We start from the raw sequence: 24,113 nt of genomic DNA on the forward strand, positions 1-24,113 counted from the left end.
AGCACTAGGAGGGGCGAAGGGAGGAGTTTGTTGGGAGTTAGGTGGTTGGTTGGAGTGGGAGTGAATTGGGATAGTCTGTGGGTAGGTTGAGTTAGTGTAGCGAAATAAGCTGAGTCAGGAACAGTTAGGAGCTAGGAAGACAAGTAAATATCGGAGAGGTGGTTTAGTGAGTGAGAGCAGGTAGCGGAAGTTATAGGTCTGGATAGGCACCCCATGATTGTAATGGACCAATACCGTTTATGAAACCACACGCTTGTTAAACTGCCATAAATAAACAGAAGTTTATGTTTCAATTTAACCCTGACTGGACTCATTATTGTACCAGGTAGGGTCTGGGTGGTGGCAGCGAGAAATAAAGTGGTGGCACAGGGATCAGTAGACGGTGAAACGTCCGGGGACCCTGTGTGATCGCCACAGCGTGCGACAATTCGTAACGGCAGCATTCAGATCACGGATAATTTGAGTGGTACAAAGGATGTTCAAAAAGGAACGAAGGGATTGGTCAGCAGGACGGGATGGGGTGCATGAAGAACTAAAGGAGCAGGATGGCTGGAAGATTTTTAACTATGTAATAATGGAGCAAGCAGGGATAAGAATGACATATGCCCCACCTGCATATTGGAAGTTCCACCTGCTCTGGATTCTTCCTAATGAAGAGTCCTGCTTGCGGACTTCCTGAAAGCATCTTGGTGGTGACTTCAAGAATGGGGTGCTGGGCAGAAGAGCAACTGGCCTGATCCAGCAGGACTCTCCTTATGTCATACTGTAAGGCTGTGGTTATTGGCAATGGAAGACTGGTGCTTCTATTGAGACCAGATGACTCTTCTGAAAGCCTTAACACACTATGTTTGCTATGTAACCTACGGCTTGCTGTGAAGTCCACCTCCCATCAGCCCCAACATCTTATGAATTGTGCTGGGATTTGCAGTCAAAAGCAGCCAGAAGACATCAGCTTGGTTAAGGCTGCAATATGCTATCACAGAGAGAGCGAAGCGTTTGTTTTTTTGAAAAAACACAACTTTATTTCTCAAACCAAAGTAATAAATAGGATTTTTTAAAAACAACAACAACAGGTTTTCAAGGGAGAACTCTGCTCAAGGAAGGTTTGGCAGGGGAACGCTCCGGTAAGGCAGTGTCAGCTATGTGTCATCGGAAGCAGTTCTGCCTGGCCACTGACTGCAGCCATGGGTGGGAAAGTGCTGGTCTTCCGAGCTGCCCGTCTGGAGTGCGGCTCCCGTCCTCAGTCGCTGGAAGTCTGCATCTGCTTGCAGAACGCGTCAAACTGCTGCTGCTCCAGCTCAGTCATCACCCTGTTGAGGGCGTAGATCTGCAGGCCCAACAAGACAGCCCTACAGTTTTAATACTTAAGACTTTAGACAGTAGATTAATAGATACAAACGATTTTAAAACACAGCCAAGCTTCCTACTGCAGATGCCCTCGCTACTTATTGAACTCCCTGCCACAAGAGGCTCCTGCTTAATTCAGGGGTCCACAAACCTTCTTTGGGGGTGGGGGGTGGGGAGGAGCAGCCGGCCAAAGCTGTTTTTCAGGGTGAGGCTGCCATTGCATGTTGACAGCTTCTAGAAGCCACAGGAGAGAGCTGAGTGCCGGGTGGGGACCAAAGATGCTCAAAGTACCCCAGAAGGAGCACGACATCTCCACAGGGTGGATAAAAATCAATGATTTAAAAAAAAATATCAGATTTTTTTTATTTAAATTGGATTTTTAAAATAAAATGCTTTTGGAGGAAAAAATCTTTCTAAAATTGTTCTCTATTTAGGTTACATTATAGTCCAAAGGGTATTCGTCAGGAAATAAGGATTTGTTTTAAGTTTTTTTTTTTAAAAAAAGTTTAACCACATCAGTTAACAAACATGGATACATATGCTATAATGTTATTGCTTCAGTTAAATACATTGTTTAAATTGTTTTTAAGGAAATGGTTATTTTTCTCCTTCCAATAAAATACAACAGAAAAGTTGTCCAAATATAAAGTTAACTTTTTAAACCTCACAATAATTTCATTCATTATCTATGTATTTCTAATAGTGTAACCAAATCAGTAATTTTTGATATAACAGCAAAAACTGCTCTGAATTTTTTTTTTATTCTAAAAATGAAATCTTCATCTGGTTGTAAATACTTATTAAGATTATGCCAGCAAGAATGAGTCTTTCTGTAAAATAAAAATAAAAATATATCAAGTCTGCAAGAAACCCGTAAAAGAAATGGAGTGGCCCTCATAGTCAACAAAAGAGTGGCGAAAGCTGTACTGGGATGCAATCTCAAAAATGATAGAATAATCTCGATACGAATCCAAGGCAGACCTTTTAACATCACAGTAATCCAAGTTTATGCACCAACTACTGGTGCTGAAGAATCTGAAATAGAGCAATTCTATGAAGACTTATAAGACCTTATAGAAGTGACACCAAAGAAGGATGTTCTTCTCATTATAGGGGATTGGAATGCTAAAGTAGGGAGTCAAGAGATAAAAGGAACAACTGGCAAGTTTGGCCTTGGAGATCAAAACAAAGCAGGGCAAAGGCTAATAGAGTTCTGTCAAGAGAACAAGCTGGTCATCACAAACACGCTTTTCCAACAACACAAGAGACGACTCTACACATGGACATCACCAGATGGGCAACATCGAAATCAGATTGATTATATTCTCTGCAGCCAAAGATGGAGAAACTCTATACAGTCAGCAAAAACAAGACCTGGAGCTGACTGTGGCTCAGATCATCAGCTTCTTATAGCAAAATTCAAGCTTAAACTGAAGAAAGTAGGAAAAACCACTGGGCCGGTAAGATACAATCTAAACCAAATCCTTTATGAATACACAGTGGAAGTGAGGAACAGGTTTAAGGATTTAGATTTGCTGGACAGAGTGCCTGAAGAACTATGGGTGGAGGCTCGCAACATTATACAGGAGACAGCAACTAAAACCATCCCAATGAAAAAGAAATGCAAGAAAGCAAAGTGGCTGTCCAACGAGGCCTTACAAATAGCGGGGGAGAGAAGGCAAGCAAAATGCAAGGGAGATAGTGAAAGATACAGGAAATTGAATGCAGATTTCCAAAGAATAGCAAGGAGAGACAAGAAGGCCTTCTTAAACGAGCAATGCAAAGAAATAGAGGAAAACAACAGAATGGGAAGAACCAGAGATCTGTTCAAGAAAATCGGAAATATGAAAGGAACATTTCGTACAAAGATTACCATAATAAAGGACAAAAGTGGTAAGGACCTAACAGAAGCAGAAGACATCAAGAAGAGGTGGCAAGAATACACAGAGGAATTATACCAGAAAGATATGGATGTCTCGTACACCCCAGGTAGTGTGGTTGCTGACCTTGAGCCAGACATCCTGGAGAGTGAAGTCAAATGGGCCTTAGAAAGCACTGCAAATAACAAGGCCAGTGGAAGTGATGGTATTCCAGCTGAACTATTTAAAATTTTAAAAGATGATGCTGTTAAGGTGCTACACTCAATATGCCAGCAAGTTTGGAAAACTCAGCAGTGGCCAGAGGATTGGAGAAGATCAGTCTACATCCCAATCCCAAAGAAGGGCAGTGCCAAAGAATGCTCCAACTACCGCACAATTGCACTCATTTCACACGCTAGCAAGGTTATGCTTAAAATTCTACAAGGAAGGCTCAAGCAGTATGTGGACCGAGAACTCCCAGAAGTGCAAGCTGGATTTAGAAGAGGCAGAGGAACCAGAGACCAAATTGCAAACATGTGCTGGATTATGGAGAAAGCTAGAGAGTTCCAGAAAGACATCTACTTCTGCTTCACTGACTATGCAAAAGCCTTTGACTGCGTCGACCACAGCAAACTATGGCAAGTTCTTAAAGAAATGATCACCTCATCTGTCTCCTGAGAAATCTCTATGTGGGACAAGAAGCTACAGTTAGAACTGGATATGGAACAACTGATTGGTTCAAAATTGGGAAAGGAGTATGACAAGGCTGTATATTGTCTCCCTGCTTATTTAACTTATATGCAGAATTCATCATGCGAAAGGCTGGGCTGGATGAATCCCAAGCCGGAATTAAGATTGCCGGAAGAAATATCAACAACCTCAGATATGCAGATGACACAACATTGATGGCAGAAAGTGAGGAGGAATTAAAGAACCTTTTATTGAGGGTGAAAGAGGAGAGCGCAAAATATGGTTTGAAGCTCAACATAAAAAAACCGAAGATCATGGCCACTGGTCCCATCACCTCCTGGCAAATAGAAGGGGAAGAAATGGAGGCAGTAAGAGATTTTACTTTCTTGGGCTCCATGATCACTGCAGATGGTGACAGCAGTCACGAAATTAAAAGACGCCTGCTTCTTGGGAGAAAAGCAATGACAAACCTAGACAGCATCTTAAAAAGTAGAGACATCACCTTGCCAACAAAGGTCCGTATAGTAAAAGCTATGGTTTTCCCAGTAGTGATGTATGGAAGTGAGAGCTGGACCATAAAGAAGGCTGATCGCCAAAGAATTGATGCTTTTGAATTATGGTGCTGGAGGAGACTCTTGAGAGTCCCATGGACTGCAAGAAGATCAAACCTCTCCATTCTGAAGGAAATCAGCCCTGAGTGCTCACTGGAAGGACAGATCCTGAAGCTGAGACTCCAATACTTTGGCCACCTCATGAGAAGAGAAGACTCCCTGGAGAAGACCCTGATGTTGGGAAAGATGGAGGGCACAAGGAGAAGGGGACGACAGAGGACAAGATGGTTGGACAGTGTTCTCAAAGCTACCAGCATGAGTTTGGCCAAACTGCGGGAGGCAGTGGAAGACAGAAGTGCCTGGCGTGCTCTGGTCCATGGGGTCACGAAGAGTCGGACACGACTAAACAACAACAACATATCAAGTCTTACTGACTAGTGATTTAAATCGATTTGATTTAATTCAAATCCACCCTGCCCCTCCCCTAAAGCCCCATACAAACCGATAATAATAATCATTAACAACAATAGTTGGTCTCTAACCAACTGAACAATTTTTTTAAAATTTATTTATTTCGACTGCGTCAGATCAACACGGCTACCTGCCTGAAACAATAATAGAGGCAGGGAGTTCCCCGGGTCAACTACCGCCCTTCAATGAAGCCGACCCGGCGGAATTTCCGCCAGTCGGCTCCCTGCCACGTCTCGCGAGAGCAGCGCTGACCCGAGAACACCGTACGCACCTTATTAGCATAGCCACACCCCTATCTTGCCTTCAAGAAGGCGTCCCCTCCCCTCCCGTCAGTCATGTCTCGCGAGAGCAGCGCAAGTGCGAGAAGACCGGCCGGCCCCAATTAGCATGGCCCCGCCCACCTCGGCCCGTTGCCGTTGCTTGAGCTCCTGCTGGGCCGCGCGCTGCTTGGCCTTCTCCAGGCGGCTGCTGGGACCGTCCTTGCCCTTGGAAGGCGTCCCCTGCTGCGGCAGCGGGATGGGAGGCGGCGGCAGCTTTTCGCGGCGGGCCCCGCCGGGCTCCATTTCCTTCCTCCTCCCGCGAAGGAAGATGGCGGCCGAGGTAGGGACGGCGCATGCGCCGGGGGAGGAGCGTAGCGGGGGTGGGAGAAGAAGCGCAATTTCGCACGGGATTGGGGAGGTAGCCGCTCTACCCACCCACTCCTCGTCTCTATGATGCGGCGCTCATACATGAGGACTGTACGCATGCGCGAGAACGGGTGCTGCGGTGATATCAGAGATAGGAATAGTAAGAGTTACACATTCCATGAGTTTGGAACGGGCGTTTCCGGGCTCGCTTTGGATAAAAGCATTCTTAAATATCTCACGTTTAGAGGTGAGATATCTCCATGGAGAAATCCTTGATTTTAGCCTAGTTGTGCCCTCTTCTCCCAAAAGAAAAAGGGATGCCGTTGCCGAGATTCGGTTGGCCTTCACTAGTGGCCAAGCCTTTAATGCGGTAGGTCCTGCCCTGCGGAACTCCCTGCGACTAGACCTTTGGCAGGAACCGTCCCTCTTTTGAGAACTGTATTCATGCACTCCTCTGCAGAGATTGGAGTAGCTGCTAGTTTAACAATGCACTGCCTGAAAGGAGGGTTTAATTTCCGGGTCGTGCATTGCAGAGGGTCGGACTAGATGATCCTCCTGGTCCCTTCCAACCATACAAATCTATGATCTGTGATCTACTTGTGTTCCTTTTGCATTAATAGGTAATACAACTGGTAAAGGCTGCTGAGTTTCTCATTGTCTTTTTGAGCTTTTGTTGTTGTTTAGTCGTGTCCGACACTTCATGACCCCATGGACCAGAGCATGCCAGGCCCTCCTGTCTTCCACTGCTTCCCGCAGTTTGGTCAAACTCATGCTGGTAGCTTCGAGAACACTGTCCAACCATCTCGTCCTCTGTCGTCCCCTTCTCCTTGTGCCCTCCATCTTTCCCAATATCAGGGTATTTTCCAGGGAGTCTTCTCTTCTCATGAGGTGGCCAAAGTATTGGAGCCTCAGCTTCAGGATCTGTCCTTCCAGTGAGCACTCAGGGCTGATTTCCTTCAGAATGGAGAGGTTTGATCTTCTTGCAGTCCATGGGACTCTCAAGAGTCTCCTCCAACACCATAATTGAAAAGCATCAATTCTTCGGCGATCAGCCTTCTTTATGGTCCAGCTCTCACTTCCATACATCACTACTGGGGAAACCATAGCTTTAACTATACTTTTTGAGCTTAGTTTAATAAAAATAAAAGTACTGTAATAGTTTGGGCAATGTGCAAGTTGCAATATTAGTGTCGTTCCAATCTCAAGGGCCTTCTGAGGCTGGAGATCTCTTAGCACCTCTCCTCTGCCTATTCAACTCCCTATGCAACACATTCCAGTCCCTCTTTAGTGCCGTTTCTGGTTTTCATTTGTACCTCTTTGCCATTCATCCTCATCCAATCATGGAATGGTAGATTTCGATGAGACCTCCAAAGGCCATCTAGTCCAACCCCCTGCGACCCTTTTTGATTTGCTCCCTGTGCCAAGAAGTTTTTTGGAGAACCACCATGAGGGCCCAACAACACTGAAAAAGCCATAGCGTGAAACAGAGTCCTGCCGGGGCTGGAGGGGATCTGAGGAGACACCTCCAGAACTCCCATCATTTTATTTACATTCATAAAATTTGCTTGGCCACAAAACAAAACAAACCTCAGAGCAGTTTACAAACGAGATAAAATTACCAACAAGAAAAACGACAACAGCGATTTAAAACTACTGTATCAGAAAGTTAAAAATTGCAACAGACTTGAAACAGATAGAAACTGGCATCAACCAATAATAACAACAATTTTATTATTTATACCCCACCCATTTGGCTGGGTTTCCCAATACCAATACCCAATACTTTTTTTCTATAAAAAAAAAAAAAAAGTTTATGGGTACAGTATTCTCATTTTGACTCAAGAAAATCTCCATTTTATAGTTCAAATCAGGAAAAATAAACACAGTAAATGGACAAAAGTACAAAGATTCACATGTTTAGGGGTGTGCGTACCTCCAGAAAACAGCACTGCCAATACTAATTCTTTCCAGGGATTTTGCACTAAGCAACCCAGATTCGCATTTTGGATGAGTGTTTAGTTTTAATGTCAATTCAGTTGTGTTTGCATCCTTCCTTTTTTGCGTATGTCCTTTCTTTTTCTTTTTTAACTTGCCCCAACTTTCCTACCACCTGGATAGGATTTGGCTAGATTCCGGAAAGGGTACGTCGAAGGCGTCCGCCCGATGTCCCTCTGCAGGGAGTTCCAAAGGCTTGGCCCCCTAAAACCGAGTTGTCACAAACGCGGAGAGGCGATTGTGTGACATCCCTCGGGGATGGTGTGAAAACGACGGAGACCGGAATCCGGCGCCGCCTAGCGGGCCGCGCAGCCTCCACCCAGCCTGCGATCCCGGCTCGCTTTGTCCAACACGGGAAGGCGGAGCGCCGGCTCTGCTCTTCCGATCCATCTCGCCTCTTCTTCTTCGTCCTGCTCCTCCTTTTGCAGCCCGTCGGGGGCGCAGGGAGGAGCCGGAGGTAGAGAAGCAGGAGGCGGAGGCAAGACGAGGCCGGCCGGCGGACGCCTCTCTCCTTCCTCCCGGTCCCTTTGCGCTCCTCTCCGCCGGGGCCCCCTCGCCATCTCTCCACCGGGCGCGCCGTCCAGGCGCCCAGGTTTGCGCTCCTCTCCGCCTCTGCCCCCTCTCCATCTCTCCACCGGGCGCGCCGTCCTCCGGAGGAGACACAAAGGGAGCTCGGAGAAGGCGCCTGGCTGCTGGGCCGGGCCGGATCGGGCCGAGGCGAACCGGGGCAAAGCGGTGGCCGCGGCTGGGGCCAGGTGGTGGCGCGCCATGGCGGGCGCGTCGGGCGCGTCGTGCAGCCTGAAGGACGAGCTGCTGTGCTCCATCTGCCTGAGCATCTACCAGGACCCGGTGAGTTTCGGCTGCGAGCACTACTTCTGCCGCCGCTGCATCACGGAGCATTGGAGCCGCCAGGAGGCGCAGGCGGCGCCGGCCCGCGACTGCCCCGAGTGCCGGCGCACGTTCGCCGAGCCGGCGCTGGCGCCCAGCCTCAAGCTGGCCAACATCGTGGAGCGCTACGCCGCCTTCCCTCTCGATGCCATCCTGCTGAGCGCGCAGCAGCGCGGCGCCTCCGCCTTCGCGTGCGCCAAGGAGCACGGCAAGGTCAAGCTCTTCTGCCTCACCGACCGCGCCGTCGTCTGCTTCTTCTGCGACGAGCCGGCCGTGCACGAGCAGCACCAGGTCACCAGCCTCGACGACGCCTTCGAGGAGCTCCAGGTGCGCAGAGGGGAGGAGGGGCCTGCTGCGCCTGGGCAGCAGGAGGAGGCCGGGATGGGGAGGAGGCTGTCTGCTGCATCCCTGGAGAGAGGAGGGTGCCTGCTGTGTCTCTGTAGGAGCTGGCGGGGGAAGGGCGCCTGTTATGCCCCTGGGAAGCTGGAAGAGGCGTGTCCAGTTGTGGCCTTGTAGGAAGGTGCCCGTTGTGCCTCTGGAGGAAGGGAAGGGGTCCAGTTCCAGCCCCGGAAGGAACTGGAGAAGGGTGCCTGTTGTGCTCTTGGAGGTGGAGAAGAAGGCCTGTTGTGTCCCTGTATGAGCTGCAGGAGAAGGGTCCCATGGCGCTTCTGTTGTGCCCAGTGCTATTTTTCTAGAAGAGGGAACCCTTGTTCTCTTAGACTGGCGCCCACCTGAGAGGTGCTGGAACTGAGTTATTGAGATCTTGGACTGAGAAAAAAAAAGCCCTGGTTGTGCCCATATAGTCCAGCATCCTGTTCTCACAGTGGCCAAACAGCAGAGCCATTGTGGCTAGAAGCCATCTCTCCCCTCCTCCATGAATTTGCCCAGTCCTCTTTTAATGCCATCTAGGTTGGTTGTCACGACCGCCTCCTGTGGCGGGGAGTTCCGTAGTTTAACTCTGCACTGTGTGAATAACTGCCTCATTCTGGGAGGGCCCCTGAGCTCTGCAGCGGGAGCAGGGTAGGGGTGCGAGACCCACCTGGACGATGTCGAAGCTGCGGGCACTGCATCACCTCCTTGCCGCCCGTCTATTTTTCAGAGGGAACTTAAGGAGCAGCTGCAGACTCTGCAGGACAGCGAGCGCGGCCACACAGAAGCCCTGGCTCTCCTGAAACGTCAGCTAGCCGAGACAAAGGTAAAGGCTGGGGTGGTGGTTTGGCAGGCCCCAAAGTTGTACCTGGGTGATGGCAGAAGGCTCCTGAGCAAAACCCACCATTGCCTACGCTGAGTTACAGGCAGGTGACATTCCTCATCCTAGCTGGTGCCTTTGGAGTTTGAACCTGGGACCAAGGTGTCTCCTGCTGAGCTATAGCCCTCCCCTAAAAACAGAGTAATATTCTAGTCCTCATTGTTCCGGACAAAAAGCTGGTTTAAATAAGAAGTTCCCTTATACCGAATCAAGCCTTTGGTCCATCTAGGTCGGTATCGCCAACACTGACCAACCAGGGTTTTAGTCTGGGGAGACAGTCCCAGCCCTGTCAGGACATGTTGCCAAGAAATGAAACCTGGGACCTTCATGCTTAGGTCTGCATGCTAAGATGATGCTCTGCCCTTGAGCTGTGGTCCTTTCCTCAAAAAATAAAAATACAGGCTCCTAGTCCTCAAGGCCCTGAACAAATGGTGTGACTTAAGCTCTGTAGTATCTGGAGGGCCACAGATTTCCCCCCTCTTGATTTTAAGTAAACGGGGTTTATATAAATGCCAGTTTGTCTCTTCACCCCTGAAAATTTTGACTTGTGTGCTAAGACTGCAAACCAATACTAGAGATTTTTCACCTGTTTTGCTCCTGCCTTCTGCTAAAAGGAGCCCTTTAAAAAACTTCCCATGCTAGTTTAAAGCCTGCTAGTTGTTGATATCAGCTGCGGAAGAGATTTTGAAGCCTCAGGTGTCTGCCTTCTCACTAAATGAATAGCCCTCTTGTTTTGTGGGGACTGAAGGGAGCTGGGAACATTGCTCAGATCCGATCGCTCCCCCCAGAGTGCAAATACTGCAGCGCTTTCGGATAAAAAGGTTTGTGGTGGTGGCGCTTCTCATGTTTCGACATCCAAGGCCCCTTTGCTGACAGTCGCTCGGGTCCTAAGCATGCAGAAGCATACAATGGGGGGTTCTTACAGTGAGAGAGACCATTGGAATCCACCAGGCTTGACATTGCCTTGCAGAAAAGGCTGTAGCTCATTGGCCGAGCATCTGTGCAAGGCTCCTGGTTCAGTCCCCAAAGACATCTTTGAGAGACCACTGCCTGGAAAACTGGAGAGCCTCTGCCAGTCAGAGTAGGCAGCACTGAGCTAGTTGGGCCAATGGTCCGGATGCGTCACCTGCCTGTGTCTGCAGCAAGGGCTTGGGAACCTGCAGCTCTCCTGATGTTACAGAATCATAGAATTGTGGAGCTGGAAGGAACCCCTAAGGGTCAAAGGCAGGAATCACAACCAAGGAATCCCTGACAGGTGGCTCTGTTGCTGGACTCCAGCTCCCAAGAGCCTCTGCCACTGTGGCCAGTGTTCGGGGATGCTGGGAGTGGTAGTTCCGGAATATCTGGACGAGCACCTGATCCTCATCCCTGATTGACTGTGACTTTCTGTCCAGGGGTTTGAGATGGAGAGGATGTCCCTGTACAGTGGTACCTCGGGTTACATACGCTTCAGGTTACAGGCGCTTCAGGTTACAGACTCTGCTAACCCAGAAATAGTACCTTGGGTTAAGAACTTTGCTTCAGGATGAGAACAGAAATCATGCTCCAGCGGTGCGGCGGCAGCGGGAGGCCCCATTAACTAAAGTGGTGCTTCAGGTTAAGAACAGTTTCAGGTTAAGAACGGACCTCCGGAACGAATTAAGTACTTAACCCGAGGTACCACTGTATTAAGGGACACAGGAGGTGCTGTGGGTTAAACCACAGAGCGTAGGGCTTGCTGATCAGAAGGTTGGCGGTTCGAATCCCTGCAACAGGGTGAGCTCCCGTTGCTCGGTCCCTGCTCCTGCCAACTTAGCAGTTTGAAAGCACGTCAAAGTGCAAGTAGATAAATAGGTACCGCTCCGGTGGGAAGGTAAATGGCGTTTCCGTGTGCTGCTCTGGTTCGCCAGAAGTGGCTTAGTCATGCTGGCCACATGACCCGGAAGCTGTACACCGGCTCCCTCGGCCAATAAAGCAAGATGAGCTCCGCAACCCCAGAGTCGGTCACGACTGGACCTAATGGTCAGGGTCCCTTTACCTTTACCTTTTACCACTGTATTACCTGAAGGTGCTGCTGAGGTTTGAAGCTGGTGCATTCTGCAAATGGAGCTGGGCATCTACCGCTGACCTGCAGCCCTTCTTTTAAGGCAGGGATGGGGAACCTGTGTCTCTCCAGATGTTCCTGGATTCGAACTCCCAACAGCCAGCATGGGCAGTGGTCAGGGATGAAGGGAGTTGAAGGAGGCCATCCACATCTGGAGGGCCCAGGGTTCTCCATCCCTTCATTAAAAGCCTCATTATAACAATACCAATTTATAATACAATTACTAAAATCAATCATTTAAATACCAAATTATATAGTTTAGATAAAGTGCCCCCCACATGCTAGAATTGATGATTTTCTTTATTTCTGCATTCCAAAATCTTACTGATTTCAGTTACATTCCAGTCATAATAATACAACAGCTGCAATATTTATAATTTCTATTTGTGTTGACACATTAAATGATTTATGAAACTACAAGTGAGGATCTCAAAACTATATCCTTGTTCTTCCTGTGTGTGACATTTATTCCATCCATATTGTTTTTTCCTGTCCTTGTAAAATGGGATATATATATTTCCCCAGTTGTTTCTGTGATCTGTCATGCCTTGGGCAGAGCTGATATCCCATTGTTGTTCTCCCTCACTCAGTCCCGTGCTTGGTTATTTTGCAACTTTAAAGTCACACCTCTCATCAAAATGGGAGGTCTCTTTCCCCACCCCGTCCCCCACGCAGACAGCTTTAAACAAGTCGCAAGATCTGCAAGATCTCCGTCTTCGCACAACAACCTTGCAGGGCGGTATCGAGGCAATTGCTGGTCTTCGTCAGGGGGAAGACAAGCTCCACCCATGACTTGCCTGCATCTCATTCTCTCCCCGCAGTCCTCCGCCAAGAGCCTGCGGGCCACGATCGGGGAGGCGTTTGAACGGCTGCACCGCCTGCTCCGCGAGCGCCAGAAGGCCATGTTGGAGGAGCTGGAGGCGGACACGGCCCGGACTCTGACGGACATCGAGCAGAAGATCCAGCGCTACAGCCAGCAGCTCCGCAAAGTCCAGGAGGGTAGTCAGATCCTCCAGGAGCGGCTGGCCGAGGTGGACAAGCACTCCTTCCTGGCCGGCATTGCGTCCTTGTCCGAGAGGTAGGGCGAGTTGCGTGGGCGGCTGACAGCAGGGGGAGTTTGGGAGCCCAGGGTTAGAGCAGCCTTCCCCAGCTGCGTCAAACTAAGCATCACTCATAGGAACACAGGGAGGCTGCTGGACCAGTCCAGCTTCCCATTCTCACAGGGAGCAAACAATTTAACCCCTGTGTTGCAAACAGTAGTCAGTAATATCCAAGGCAACACAATGACCAAATACAATGATACGATATCAATATACACTCTTTATATAATATGAAATACAGTGGTACCTCGGGTTACACACGCTTCAGGTTACACACGCTTCAGGTTACACACTCTGCTAACCCAGAAATAGTGCTTCAGGTTAAGAACTTTGCTTCAGGATGAGAACAGAAATTGTGCTCTGGCGGCGCGGCGGCAGCAAGAGGCTCCATTAGCTAAAGTGGTGCTTCAGGTTAAGAACAGTTTCAGGTTAAGTACGGACCTCCAAAATGAATTAGGTACTTAACCCGAGGTACCACTATATATGAAATCACTTAAACAAAAGACTTATGGATCTCTGAAAGTCACGAAATATGCACTCTTAATGGATTCTCTTGAAAACGTGAAACCAAATAAACATAAGCCTTATAAGTCTCTGAAAGTCTTTGAAGACTATGCAGGTCTCTGGAAGAAGCAATGTATCAGATTCTTATCTGGTGAAAACATGCTGTAAAGCTTTGTTCATGGCATCCAACGCTGCCAAAGTAGTTCGCAAACAGACGCTGCGAACAGTGATTCCGGATATATCCGCTGTTTCGTGGAATTTTTCTTCATAACTTTATGAACGCTGCTCCATAGCAATTGTTGTTATACTTTTCCATTCACCATATAGATGGGTTTATGAAGCATTTCTGTATCCTTCTGCTGTGCTGAAGAAGAATTCCATGAAACAGTGGGTATATTCTTTCAGAGACTTGCATAGTCTTCAAAGACTTTCAGAGACTTATAAGACTTATGTTTATTTGGTTCTATGTTTTCAAGAGAATCCATCAAGAGTGCATATTTTGTGACTTTCAGAGATTCTTAAGTTTTCTGATTATATGATTTCATATATTTCATATTATAGTGGTACCTCGGGTTACATATGTTTCAGGTTACATACGCTTCAGGTTACACACTCCGCTAACCCGGAAATAGTGCTTCAGGTTAAGAACTTTGCTTCAGGATAAGAACAGAAATCGGGCTCCGGTGGCGCGGCAGCAGCAGGAGGCCCCATTAGCTAAAGTGGTGCTTCAGGTTAAGAACAGTTTCAGGTTAAGAACAGACCTCCGGAACGAATTAAGTACTTAACCTGAGGTACCACTGTATATAAAGGGTGTATATTGATATCGTATCATTCTATTTGGTCATCGTGCTGCCTTGGATATTACTGACTCACGGGGCCAGCCAGATACTCCAGTGGGAGACCTGCAAGCCGGACCTCATTAAAACAGCAACTGTGTTCCTTCGTTCTTTCAGCTTGATGCTTATTCACAGCTATACAAAAATACAAACCCATTGCAAAGCATCTTTTTTTATAATATACTAAAATAAAACAGCTACTTTTTATGCTATATTAAGATAAACAGTCTAAAAAAGGACAAAAGTCAGAAAGAAAAGAGAAGTACTGTAAAAGAGAGAGAGAGAAGGGAAAGAGGAAAAACTAAAGGTGTGTTTTCCAGCAATGGTTATTCAAAAGCATCACTGCCTTGGGCCATGGAGGCAGAGTACAGCCACTGTGTCTAGCAAACATCAAGTAGACCCATTGAAAGTGTGTGCAGCCCACGTGCTCCTTGCTCACCCTGGTTCTCTTCCTCCTCACAAGGCTCAAGGGCAAGATCCACGAAACGAACCTCACATACGAGGACTTCCCCACCTCCAAGTATATGGGGCCCTTGCAGTACACAATCTGGAAATCTCTTTTTCAGGACATCCACCCAGGTGAGCTAATGTGTTTGCCTCATTTCTGAATTGCTTCCTGTAAAACTATCCCGATTTTAACAGTGAACGGCCGCAACAAAATCAGCATTATATGACAGTTGCAAGTCTGAGGCAGATGTAGACTGGGATAAAAGATCTCCACTTCAAAGGTGTTGTTGGGAAAGGAAGGTTCTTACTGTTGGTGCAAGGGAAAAAAACAGGTATAAAAGTAGAATGCCGCAATCCACGTTTGGTGAGAGAACCCCAGAAGAGATTTAAAATCACAAAGCACGCAGCAAAGTAAAGCATGGAATTAGAGGTTGTTAGACCGTTGAAATATGCCCTTGTGAGTTTCAGAACTCCCCTCACATCTAAAAAGACCACATGTTTGGGAAATTAAAAATGGTATACTTACAAACTCTCCAAAGGTCATATTCATGTGCTTTTCCATACAGCAGTCAGAAAAAGTTGCCGAGGCAGTAAAACTTGGCTTAGTTACAGTGGTGAAAGTTTAAAATATTGGTGGGTGCCACTACCAAGAAGGCATTTGGCCTGGTTCCCTGTAACTTGGCTTCTCGCAGTGAGGGAACCACTAGAAGGCCCTCGGAGCTGGACCTCAGTGTCCGGGCAGAACGATGGGGGTGGAGATGCTCCTTCAGGTATACAGGACCGAGGTCATTTAGGGCTTTAAAGATCAGCACCAACACTTTGAATTGTGCTCGGAAACATACTGGGAGCCAATGTAGGCCTTTCAAGACCGGTGTTACATGGTCTCGGGTGCTCCCAGTCACCAGTCTAGCTGCCGCATTCTGGATTAGTTGTAGTTTCCGGGTCACCTTCAAAGGTAGCTCCACATAGAGTGCATTGCAGTTGTCCAAGCGAGAGATAACCAGAGCATGCACCACTCTGGCGAGACAGTCTGCGGGCAGGTAGGGTCTCAGCTGCCCTGGATACAGAATTGACCTGCGCCTCCATGGACAGTTGAGAGTCCAAAATGACTCCCAGGCTGCGCACCTGGTCCTTCAGGGGCACAGTTACCCAATTCAGGACCAGGGAGTCCTCCACACCCGCCTGTCTCCTGTCCCCCAAGAACAGTACTTCTGTCTTGTCAGGATTCAACCTCAATCTGTTAGTCACCATCCATCCTCCAACCGCCTCCAGGCACTCACACAGGACCTTCACTGGTTCTGATTTAAAGGAGAGGTAGAGCTGGGTATCATCTGCATACTGATGAACACCCAGCCCAAACCCCCTGATGATCTCTCCCAGCGGCTGCATGTAGATGTTGAAAAGCATGGGGGAGAGGACAGAACCCTGAGGCACCCCACAAGTGAGAGCCCAGGGGTCTGAACACTCATCCCCCCCCACCACTTTCTGAACACTGCCCAGGGGAGTCCGTCCCCTCCCACAACCAAACGGTGTAGAAATATTACAAAATGAATAAATAGCAACATATTTCTCCCCGCAGTGCCTGCCACCCTCACGCTGGACCCCTCCACGGCCCACCAGCGCCTCATCCTCTCCGACGACTGCACCATCGTGGCCTACGGCAACCTGCACCCGCAGCCGCTGCAGGACTCCCCCAAGCGCTTTGACGTGGAGGTCTCGGTGCTGGGCTCGGAGGCCTTTGGCGGCGGGGTGCACTACTGGGAGGTGGTGGTCTCGGAGAAGACGCAGTGGATGATCGGCCTGGCGCACGAGGCCGTCACGCGCAAGGGCAGCATCCAGATCCAGCCCAGCCGCGGCTTCTACTGCATCGTCATGCACGACGGCAACCAGTACAGCGCTTGCACGGAGCCCTGGACCCGGCTGAACGTCAAGAGCAAGCTGGAGAAGGTGGGCGTCTTCTTGGACTACGACCGCGGCCTCCTGATCTTCTACAACGCGGACGACATGTCCTGGCTGTACACCTTCCGGGAGCGCTTCCCGGGCAAGCTCTGCTCCTACTTCAGCCCGGGGCAGAGCCACGCCAACGGGAAGAACGTGCAGCCGCTGCGGATCAACACTGTCCGCATTTAAGGGCTGCCGACTGGGTGGGGGAACCGTCAGCAGCACAGCACTGACTGTTGTGAGCCGTGATGCCTGACTCCTGGGGGTCCCTCCCAACTCTACCATTCTGTGGTTCTGTTCTTGACTGGCAGAACACAGGGGTGAACACGCAGGGTTCCTTGCTTGAGCTTCCGGAAGAGCGGGGCTTTTCAATTAGGAACAGAAAACTGGTGTGGGGTCCACCAGGGGAGGGGAGTCGGGATTCTTGCTTGCGGCGTTTCTGGGTGCTGCCCCTCGACGCAGCTTGGTGGGCGGCCGGAGATGGTGCAGTGAGGTGGGCCAGCTGAGGAACGAGGCACTATTGCGAGGGATCATACTCCGAACTTTTCTTTCCCGGCAAAGTCTGCGTGGCGCAGATTCCAGGCCCACAGGCAGGTGCATGTACCAGAACGAAACCTCGCGGCCCCCACCGCTGGCTGGTTTAAGTGGGAACGGGTTTATGTCTGTATGGACTTGTATTAGTTGGTCTGATTTCCTGTTTGGGGAGGCTGGGAGGAAAATGGCGTCTGGGGAGCACCGGGGAGGGGGAGGAAAGAAGGAAACGGTGAAATAAATGGAACGTTTGGACCCCACACCTTGCTGGATGTTTTGTGGGGTGTGCAGATTGGTGGTGTTGTTGTTTGCAGTGTCAGGCTATGACTAGGGGGACCTGGGTTCAAATCTGTGGTCTGTTCTCTTCCCCAGCCATGGACCAATCATAATCTCTCAGCGCGACCTACCTCGGAGGGTTGTTGTGAGATTATGGGAGAGTCTTGGGATGGAACATGACTGACGCCCTGAGATCCTTGAAGCTGCCTTGGAGCGAGTCGAACCACTGGTTCCCCACCCCTGCATTAAAGGAAAGCGTTGAGCTCAGGGCAGGGCAGGCAAGTGACGGTCCAATTCAGGGACGATGGTCTTCCAGAGACTCCTAACGATCAGAGATTATGGGAGTTGTCCCATGCTAACATTTGCACAGTCGAAGATTCCTTGTCCCTGTGTTTAAAGAAGCCATAGTTGCATTGGAGGCAGCTAGGGGCAGTGAAGGCAAGTGACGGTCCAGTTCAGGGATGGAGAGCTTGTCGTTCTCAATAAATTGCTAGACTCCAGCTACCAGCATCTGGGGGCCATGAGGCCCTATTGCTGGAATGTTGCTGCTCAGTGGTGGAGTGACCCCCACAATTAACAAGCAAACATGGCTGCGGGAGGAATGATTCTGGCAATGCTGAGCAGCTGCAAGAAGAAGGAGGCTGGTGCAAGTTTTCTGTGTGCAGTGGAAATGCTTGCCTCTCAGTTTGCTAAAGGTGCATCCAGGGGGGCACGACTGAGATGTATAGCTTGTGGGGTGTCGCAAGTATGACATCCAATGGAAGGCGAGAGGCGGGGAGACAGGGAAGGCTGGGTTTTGGCCTCACATAGGATGCCCCTGTGATCGCCAAAGAATTGATGCTTTTGAATTCTGGTGCTGGAGGAGACTCTTGAGAGTCCCATGGACTGCAAGAAGATCAAACCTATCCATTCTTAAGGAAATCAGCCCTGAGTGCTCACTGGAAGGACAGATCCTGAAGCTGAGGCTCCAATACTTTGGCCACCTCATGAGAAGAGAAGACTCCCTGGAAAAGACCCTGATGTTGGGAAAGATGGAGGGCACAAGGAGAAGGGGACAACAGAGGACGGAGATGGTTGGATAGTGTCTTCGAAGCTACAAACATGAGTCTGACCAAACTGCGGGAGGCAGTGGAAGACAGAAGTGCCTGGCGTGCTCTGGTCCATGGGGACACGACTAAACAAGAACAGGACGCCCCTGTAATTTGAGGTGACAAACTGTGTTAGCCAAACCGTCCAGAAGAGGGTAGCATTGCCTGAATTTGTGCCACAAGTGAACAGTTTAACCACAGTGAGTTGGGGGAGCTGCATTTTCTTTTCTGCAAGGAATGTAAAATATCTCCCCACGTTGATTGCTTGGCTAGGCATGTCCAAATAGCAGTGATGTTTCATGCTGCAGGTGGCAGAATGATGGCTTTGGTGTCTTTCTCTAGGTCAGGGCTCACCAGTTTGGCGCCTTCTGAAGGTTACCGAGCTGAAGCAACCCTCATCGTCCCTGACCACTGGGCATGCCAGCTGGCAGGGATCTTGGGAGTTGGCATCTGCCAACGTTTGGAGGGCCACAGGTTCCTCTGTTGCAGGCCGACCATCGCTTGCCTTTACTGCCCCTGGGTCTCCATCACAACTCTGCCTCCTTTACACACAGGGATGTAGCAGCCGCAGCCCCCCAGCTGAAGGATTCCTTCTTCCGCCATCACTCACCTTTGACGTCACTTGCCTTTACTGCCCCTAATTCCCGCCATCGCTATTTTGCCTTCTTTTCATGCACGGATGCCAGCTCCCTTCATCCATGACCATCAGCCAACCAATGACGGTTGGAGGTCAGTAGCCTGACTTTCCCTGCTCAAGTTGTTGCAGTGAATGTAGACATCATCATCTTCAATGGATGCAAAACAGGAAAAGGGAAAAAAGCTCTGTGCAAATTTCAGCAAGGCTACCTTATCTTGCAAAGGAGCTGAGTGGGTCATGTCAGGTGCTTGCTGTTGAGCTGGGGAAGGCAGAGGGTGGTTTTTTTGGTTTGTTTTCTCTAATTGCCAGAAGCAATGGTAATTGATTTCCGCTCTCAGGGTTTCCAGGCAGGTTCTATCCCCAGCCCTGCCTGGAGATGTCAGGGACTGAACATCCTTTCCCTTAAAAACAAAGCATGCTTCTAGTCGTCATCGCTGCAAATTGAGGGATGACTTAAATAGGAACGGAGGAAAGTGCCTTATGCCAAGTCAGGCCCTTAGACCAGGGTTTCCTAAACTTGGCTCTCCAGCTGTTTATGGACTACAACTCCTATCATCCCTAGCTAGCAGGACCAGTGGTGAGGGATGATGGGAACTGTAGTCCAAAAACAGCTGGAGACCCAAGTTTGGGGAACCTTGGCTTACTCTGACTGGTATCAGCTGTCCCAGGTTTCAGGCAGGGAACGTTCCTAGCTATACCTGGCTGCGCCGGCAAGAAAACCAGGGACCTGCCTGTAATGTGAGCACCCGGCTGGCGAGTTGCAAGTTTCTAGTCCTCACCACTGTGAGTAAAAGACTGATTTCCAAAGCTGGCAAGCTCCCGTGCTCCACACCGACAGGAGAGCTGTGTGATTGTGGTGTCAGGCAGGACTGGGGGAAAGGGGGCACTGTTTTAAGTAACGGGAAAGGGGGATTCCGGGGCTAGTTGGAATCTGCGGCCCCCTTCCCTCATCACCCTTGTGGATCCACTGTCGCAGGGATACAGCTCTGGCCCTCCTTGCTTTAGCTGGGGCCGGGAACGGGGGTCCTCAGCCAACATTTTTCATGTATTAGATGGCATCATTAGATCCCTTCGTTTGGGAGGCATGCGACATGTCAATAATTCCGGGATTAGCATCTATGTGGGACGGGGGCAACGATGTGCCGGCCAGCCAGAGGTCCTGACACAGGGCCACCTCTCCTTTCGCTGGGCTCAGCTGCTGCAGCTCCAGCTGCTGGTGGGTAACCCTACCCTCGCCCACAACAAAGGGGGAGAGGCGATCGCGACTCCAGGGAGTTATGCGCTCCATCTCAGGCCGCCATCTCAGCTTCCCAGAGTTGGCATGTACCCAAGCAGAGGCGGCCATGTCATTGCAATTCTCTCTCCTAGCCGGTATTTGAGAGGAGGGTCCTGCACCATGTGAGATGCTTAACCCCACTGGAAAGACATGGGACTAATTTTAATTCCATTGCTCAGCTCCGGCTGACATTACTGTCAGCGGTGGCGCTGTCCGAATGCCTGGGAAGTTTTGTGGGGGTTTTTAATTTACTTTTTTAACAGCAGCTGGGGGCCTTCTCAGATCACCCCTGCAGCCCTCTTAATCCGATCTCCCTCATTTCATTTCATTTGATACCCCCGTCAGGGGCAGGGGGCTCTTGATTTTGGCCTCTTCTTTCTCTCTGTATATGTCATATTTGGATATTAATGTGGCACATGCAAAGAATACCTTTCCTCGGAGGAGGAGGCCTGTTACCTTATTCTTTCGGGGAACCTGTTCTTTCTCCTCCTACAGAAAGGTTTAAGTTTCTAGTCCTCAAATTTCTGGGAGGAAGACCAATTTCTTCCAATGCTTGCAAACCTTTTCACTCTTCCACATCGATTGGGGAGCTGTGCAATTGTACCAGTGTCTGTGGCTGGCGCAGATAAAAGCCTCAGATTCATAGGGTCAAAAGCACAGGCCTCTCTGGCAACAGCCTTGCTGATTTTAAGGTCCTGGGCCCAGAGGGTTGCCTCTCCCCATGGATGATCTTGTGTTCTTAGGAGAGAGCTGTTGGACTTGGGTGTGGCTTTTGGGTCTCCCTTTGGGGCCACTGTGAAAACAGGATGCTCTTGGCTCGATCCAACAGGCGCTGCTTAGGTTCTTATGGAAATCTGCACCCTACTACTAAGTCTCCATGACTATGTCTCCCTCCACCTCCGTGCTTTCGAGGGGCTTTTAATGTGTGTAGAGAACATCAGGAGGACACCACTGACCTGGTGGCTGAAGAAGGTTGCTTTGAACACCTTGAATGTAAGGGATATAGAACCCAAAGAATCCTGGCAACCCAAAGGAATGCACAAATACAACCATTTTTAAAAAGACCAACAAGAGCGTTTTCCCCATTTTATTAATATTATTGTTACCAACTCAGAAGCGTCTTTCCATTTGTTATGATACTATTTTTGGTATAATGCCCCAAACCAGTTATATAGGCTTGTATCCGATCCTACCCAAGAGTAGACCCATGGAAGTTAATACACATGACTTATCTAAGGGGCCTACAAGCCAAGGAGGACTTCTCTAGATACGAGCCCCCGTCTCCAGCTGCCACGACTTCCAAAAAGCTTTAGCGTATACACACACAAAAAACACACAGAATATGGAATGGGCTTCGGGTCTTCTGTTTTCTTTTTCTTCTTTTGCATGCACAGAGAAAGGAAGCTGGCATTCGGCTGAAGGACTTTGGGAGGCAAAAAGAAGGGAGGAAAAAAACAAGCACACAGCACCCGCAAAGTCGTCAGTGAAAAAGAAAGCCCCCACAAATCTAGTTAACACCCGCCCCAAAGGAGCCCCATCAGTCCCCGAGCAACGGAAAACAACAGGGGAAAAGAAGCTGCTTCTGCCGGAGGATTCAGGCAAACAGTTTTCCCCCACTCACCCAACGAAGCATCTATTGATTTGTGCAGCTCCTCCAACCAACAGAGGTCTCTTGAGTCCATCGTTCGCCTGGGATGGCACCAACCCGATTCGAAACTCGGGATTGGTGGACTCGGGTCAAAAAGGCACGTGGGCTGCAAAACTGCTTGTCCGAATCCTCTCCCCACCCACCCCCTGGGTCAGTTTTCAGGAAATCTCCCCTTATTACTATGGAGTGACGTTCCACCATTTGAAGGCAGAAGGCTTGCGCTGAACGTTAGTGCCGCAATGGACCTCCCCCAGCTGCTTGTGGTAGGACGAAACGTCGTCAATGAAGGTGCAGGTCAGGCCCAGTGGCTCCAGGAGGGAGCAGACATGCTGCTCCAGGCAGCATTCGGCCTCGATGATAGGCCCAAACGGCTTGGGGATGCCCAGGTCCCTGGACAGGACAATCATGTTCACCTGGATGCAAAAGGAGAGGGAGAAATTGACTGCTGAGCTAACGAGGACCTAACGATGAATTGTTTAAGGGGGAATGGAAAGAAACCATTGATGGGTTATCTATCAAACTTATCGGCCATACATGAAATCGCAGGCAGGATTTGATATACAAGCAGCAGATTATTGAAAGAATACCGGGGCTTAGATAATAAAAACGTGCGTGTTTTAAAACAGCGAATAAAAAGGAGTAATAAAAATAAACATCAGGAAAGGAGGGGTGGGAAGTCAAGAAGAAGTCATGCATGTATAAAAAAACACTCTATAGGGTGATCAGTGTTTTGAAATATCTTTGGAGATTTAATAAAACTATATATCAAAACAAAACAAAAGGAGACGGAGAGAGCAAAAAAGAGACCAGGCTGCGGTCCTTCCTTGGGCTGTCTCCTCCAGCCAACTGCTTTATCCAGCACCCATCTTATTTGTTTCATTTATTTAGTTCATAAAATGTATCTACCGCTTGATTGTAAATAAATATGGATAGCTCAGTTGATTAGAGTGTGGAACACTAAGGTTGCAGGTTCGATCCCTGTATGGGACAGCTGCATATTCCTGATTTTCAGGGGGCTGGACTAGATGATCCTCGGGGCCCCTTGGCATTATCAGCACCAGGCTCTAACCAACTGAGCTATCCAGGCTCTAGTTTGGATATGCTAGTTAATCAATTAGCTCACACTCCTCACCTGGAAGGAAGTTAAGTTTCCTCCTTTGTCTTTCACGATATGAATTCCCCGAGATAGGATGTGCCTGAGCTTGCTGGCTATAAGCTGAGACTATTTCTGCATTTTGTAAACCCAAGACTTTCTGCCTGCGTTCTTCTTGCTGCTGCTGCACAGAATAATGCTTGAATCTGACCATTGGAGTGTTGTAAGTACAGCTTTTAAACTTACTAAGGTGTCTGGTATGTTTAATGCTAAGAGCAGTAGAAATGGAGCAGCTCTGGTAGCGGACCAAACAGGATATTAAAAGGTTTAATGCTACACTTTGTAAACTCTGCTGGGGGTTCTCTTTTGCTGGAGACTGTGTTTAGCCCTGGGATCCAGCCAGGTCCCAAGTTGCAAGGTGGTTAGATTGGTCTCAACTAGGGCCAGGGCCTTTTCAGTACTGGCCCCGACTTGGTGGAACGCTCTGTCACAAGAGACTAGGGCCTGCGGGACTTTTGCTAAATACCCCGTGTGACAATTCTCACCATGTTGGGGAAGTAAGCCATCGCTTTGCCTTGCTTGTCCATCTTGAAGAGGGCTGGGAGGTCAATGATGTCCTTTTCTGCCAGACCCAACTCCTTCTTGAGGATGTCCCGGTTCCAGTCAATGCACCGCTGGGGGAGGTTCAGGAAGTGACAGGTGCAGATTTAGTGACCTCAGATAATATGATTTGTTTCACAAAATTTACACACTGCTTTATTGTAAAAAAAAATATCTCAGTACGATTTACAAAGAGTAAAACCATAAATTAGCAGTAAAGGCAACTCTTGAAAACATTAAAAAAGCAATTAACTAAAAATAGTAGTAGTAATAAAATAGTAATAAAATAATAATAATAATAATAATAATAATAATAATAATAATAATATAATGACTAAGGAGGCTCAGAAGCTTCATTTGTGCCTTGATTTAAGTAT

General features: G+C 48.9%; 3 protein-coding genes across 4 annotated transcripts in view; 1 reads left to right on the forward strand and 2 right to left on the reverse strand.

Moving 5' to 3' along the window:
* Positions 1-995: 995 nt before the first annotated feature.
* Positions 996-5,544, reverse strand: SVBP (small vasohibin binding protein). The gene is made up of 2 exons (XM_081018033.1): positions 5,320-5,544; positions 996-1,327 (listed from the first exon to the last, which is right to left on the reverse strand). The coding sequence occupies exons 1-2, from the start codon at positions 5,479-5,481 to the stop codon at positions 1,241-1,243; spliced, it is 249 nt and encodes an 82-aa protein (XP_080874159.1). The 5' UTR covers positions 5,482-5,544; the 3' UTR covers positions 996-1,240.
* Positions 5,545-7,700: 2,156 nt separating this feature from the next.
* Positions 7,701-17,378, forward strand: TRIM62 (tripartite motif containing 62). The gene is made up of 5 exons (XM_081017981.1): positions 7,701-8,754; positions 9,527-9,622; positions 12,581-12,837; positions 14,663-14,778; positions 16,226-17,378. The coding sequence occupies exons 1-5, from the start codon at positions 8,308-8,310 to the stop codon at positions 16,774-16,776; spliced, it is 1,467 nt and encodes a 488-aa protein (XP_080874107.1). The 5' UTR covers positions 7,701-8,307; the 3' UTR covers positions 16,777-17,378.
* Positions 17,379-21,447: 4,069 nt separating this feature from the next.
* LOC308483757 (protein-arginine deiminase type-2-like) overlaps positions 21,448-24,113 on the reverse strand; it is a 72,287-nt gene continuing 69,621 nt past the window's right edge. For both annotated transcript variants that reach the window (XM_081017955.1, XM_081017956.1), the window contains 2 exons: positions 23,682-23,810; positions 21,448-22,456 (listed from right to left, as the gene is read on the reverse strand). In XM_081017955.1, the coding sequence (XP_080874081.1) occupies positions 22,223-22,456; positions 23,682-23,810 (363 nt within the window). In that variant the 3' untranslated portion in view covers positions 21,448-22,222. The remainder of the gene's footprint in view (positions 22,457-23,681; positions 23,811-24,113) is intronic.

This window comes from Podarcis pityusensis, assembly GCF_964106645.2.
Source record: "Podarcis pityusensis genome assembly, chromosome: 8".
NCBI classification, from domain to species: domain Eukaryota; kingdom Metazoa; phylum Chordata; class Lepidosauria; order Squamata; family Lacertidae; genus Podarcis; species Podarcis pityusensis.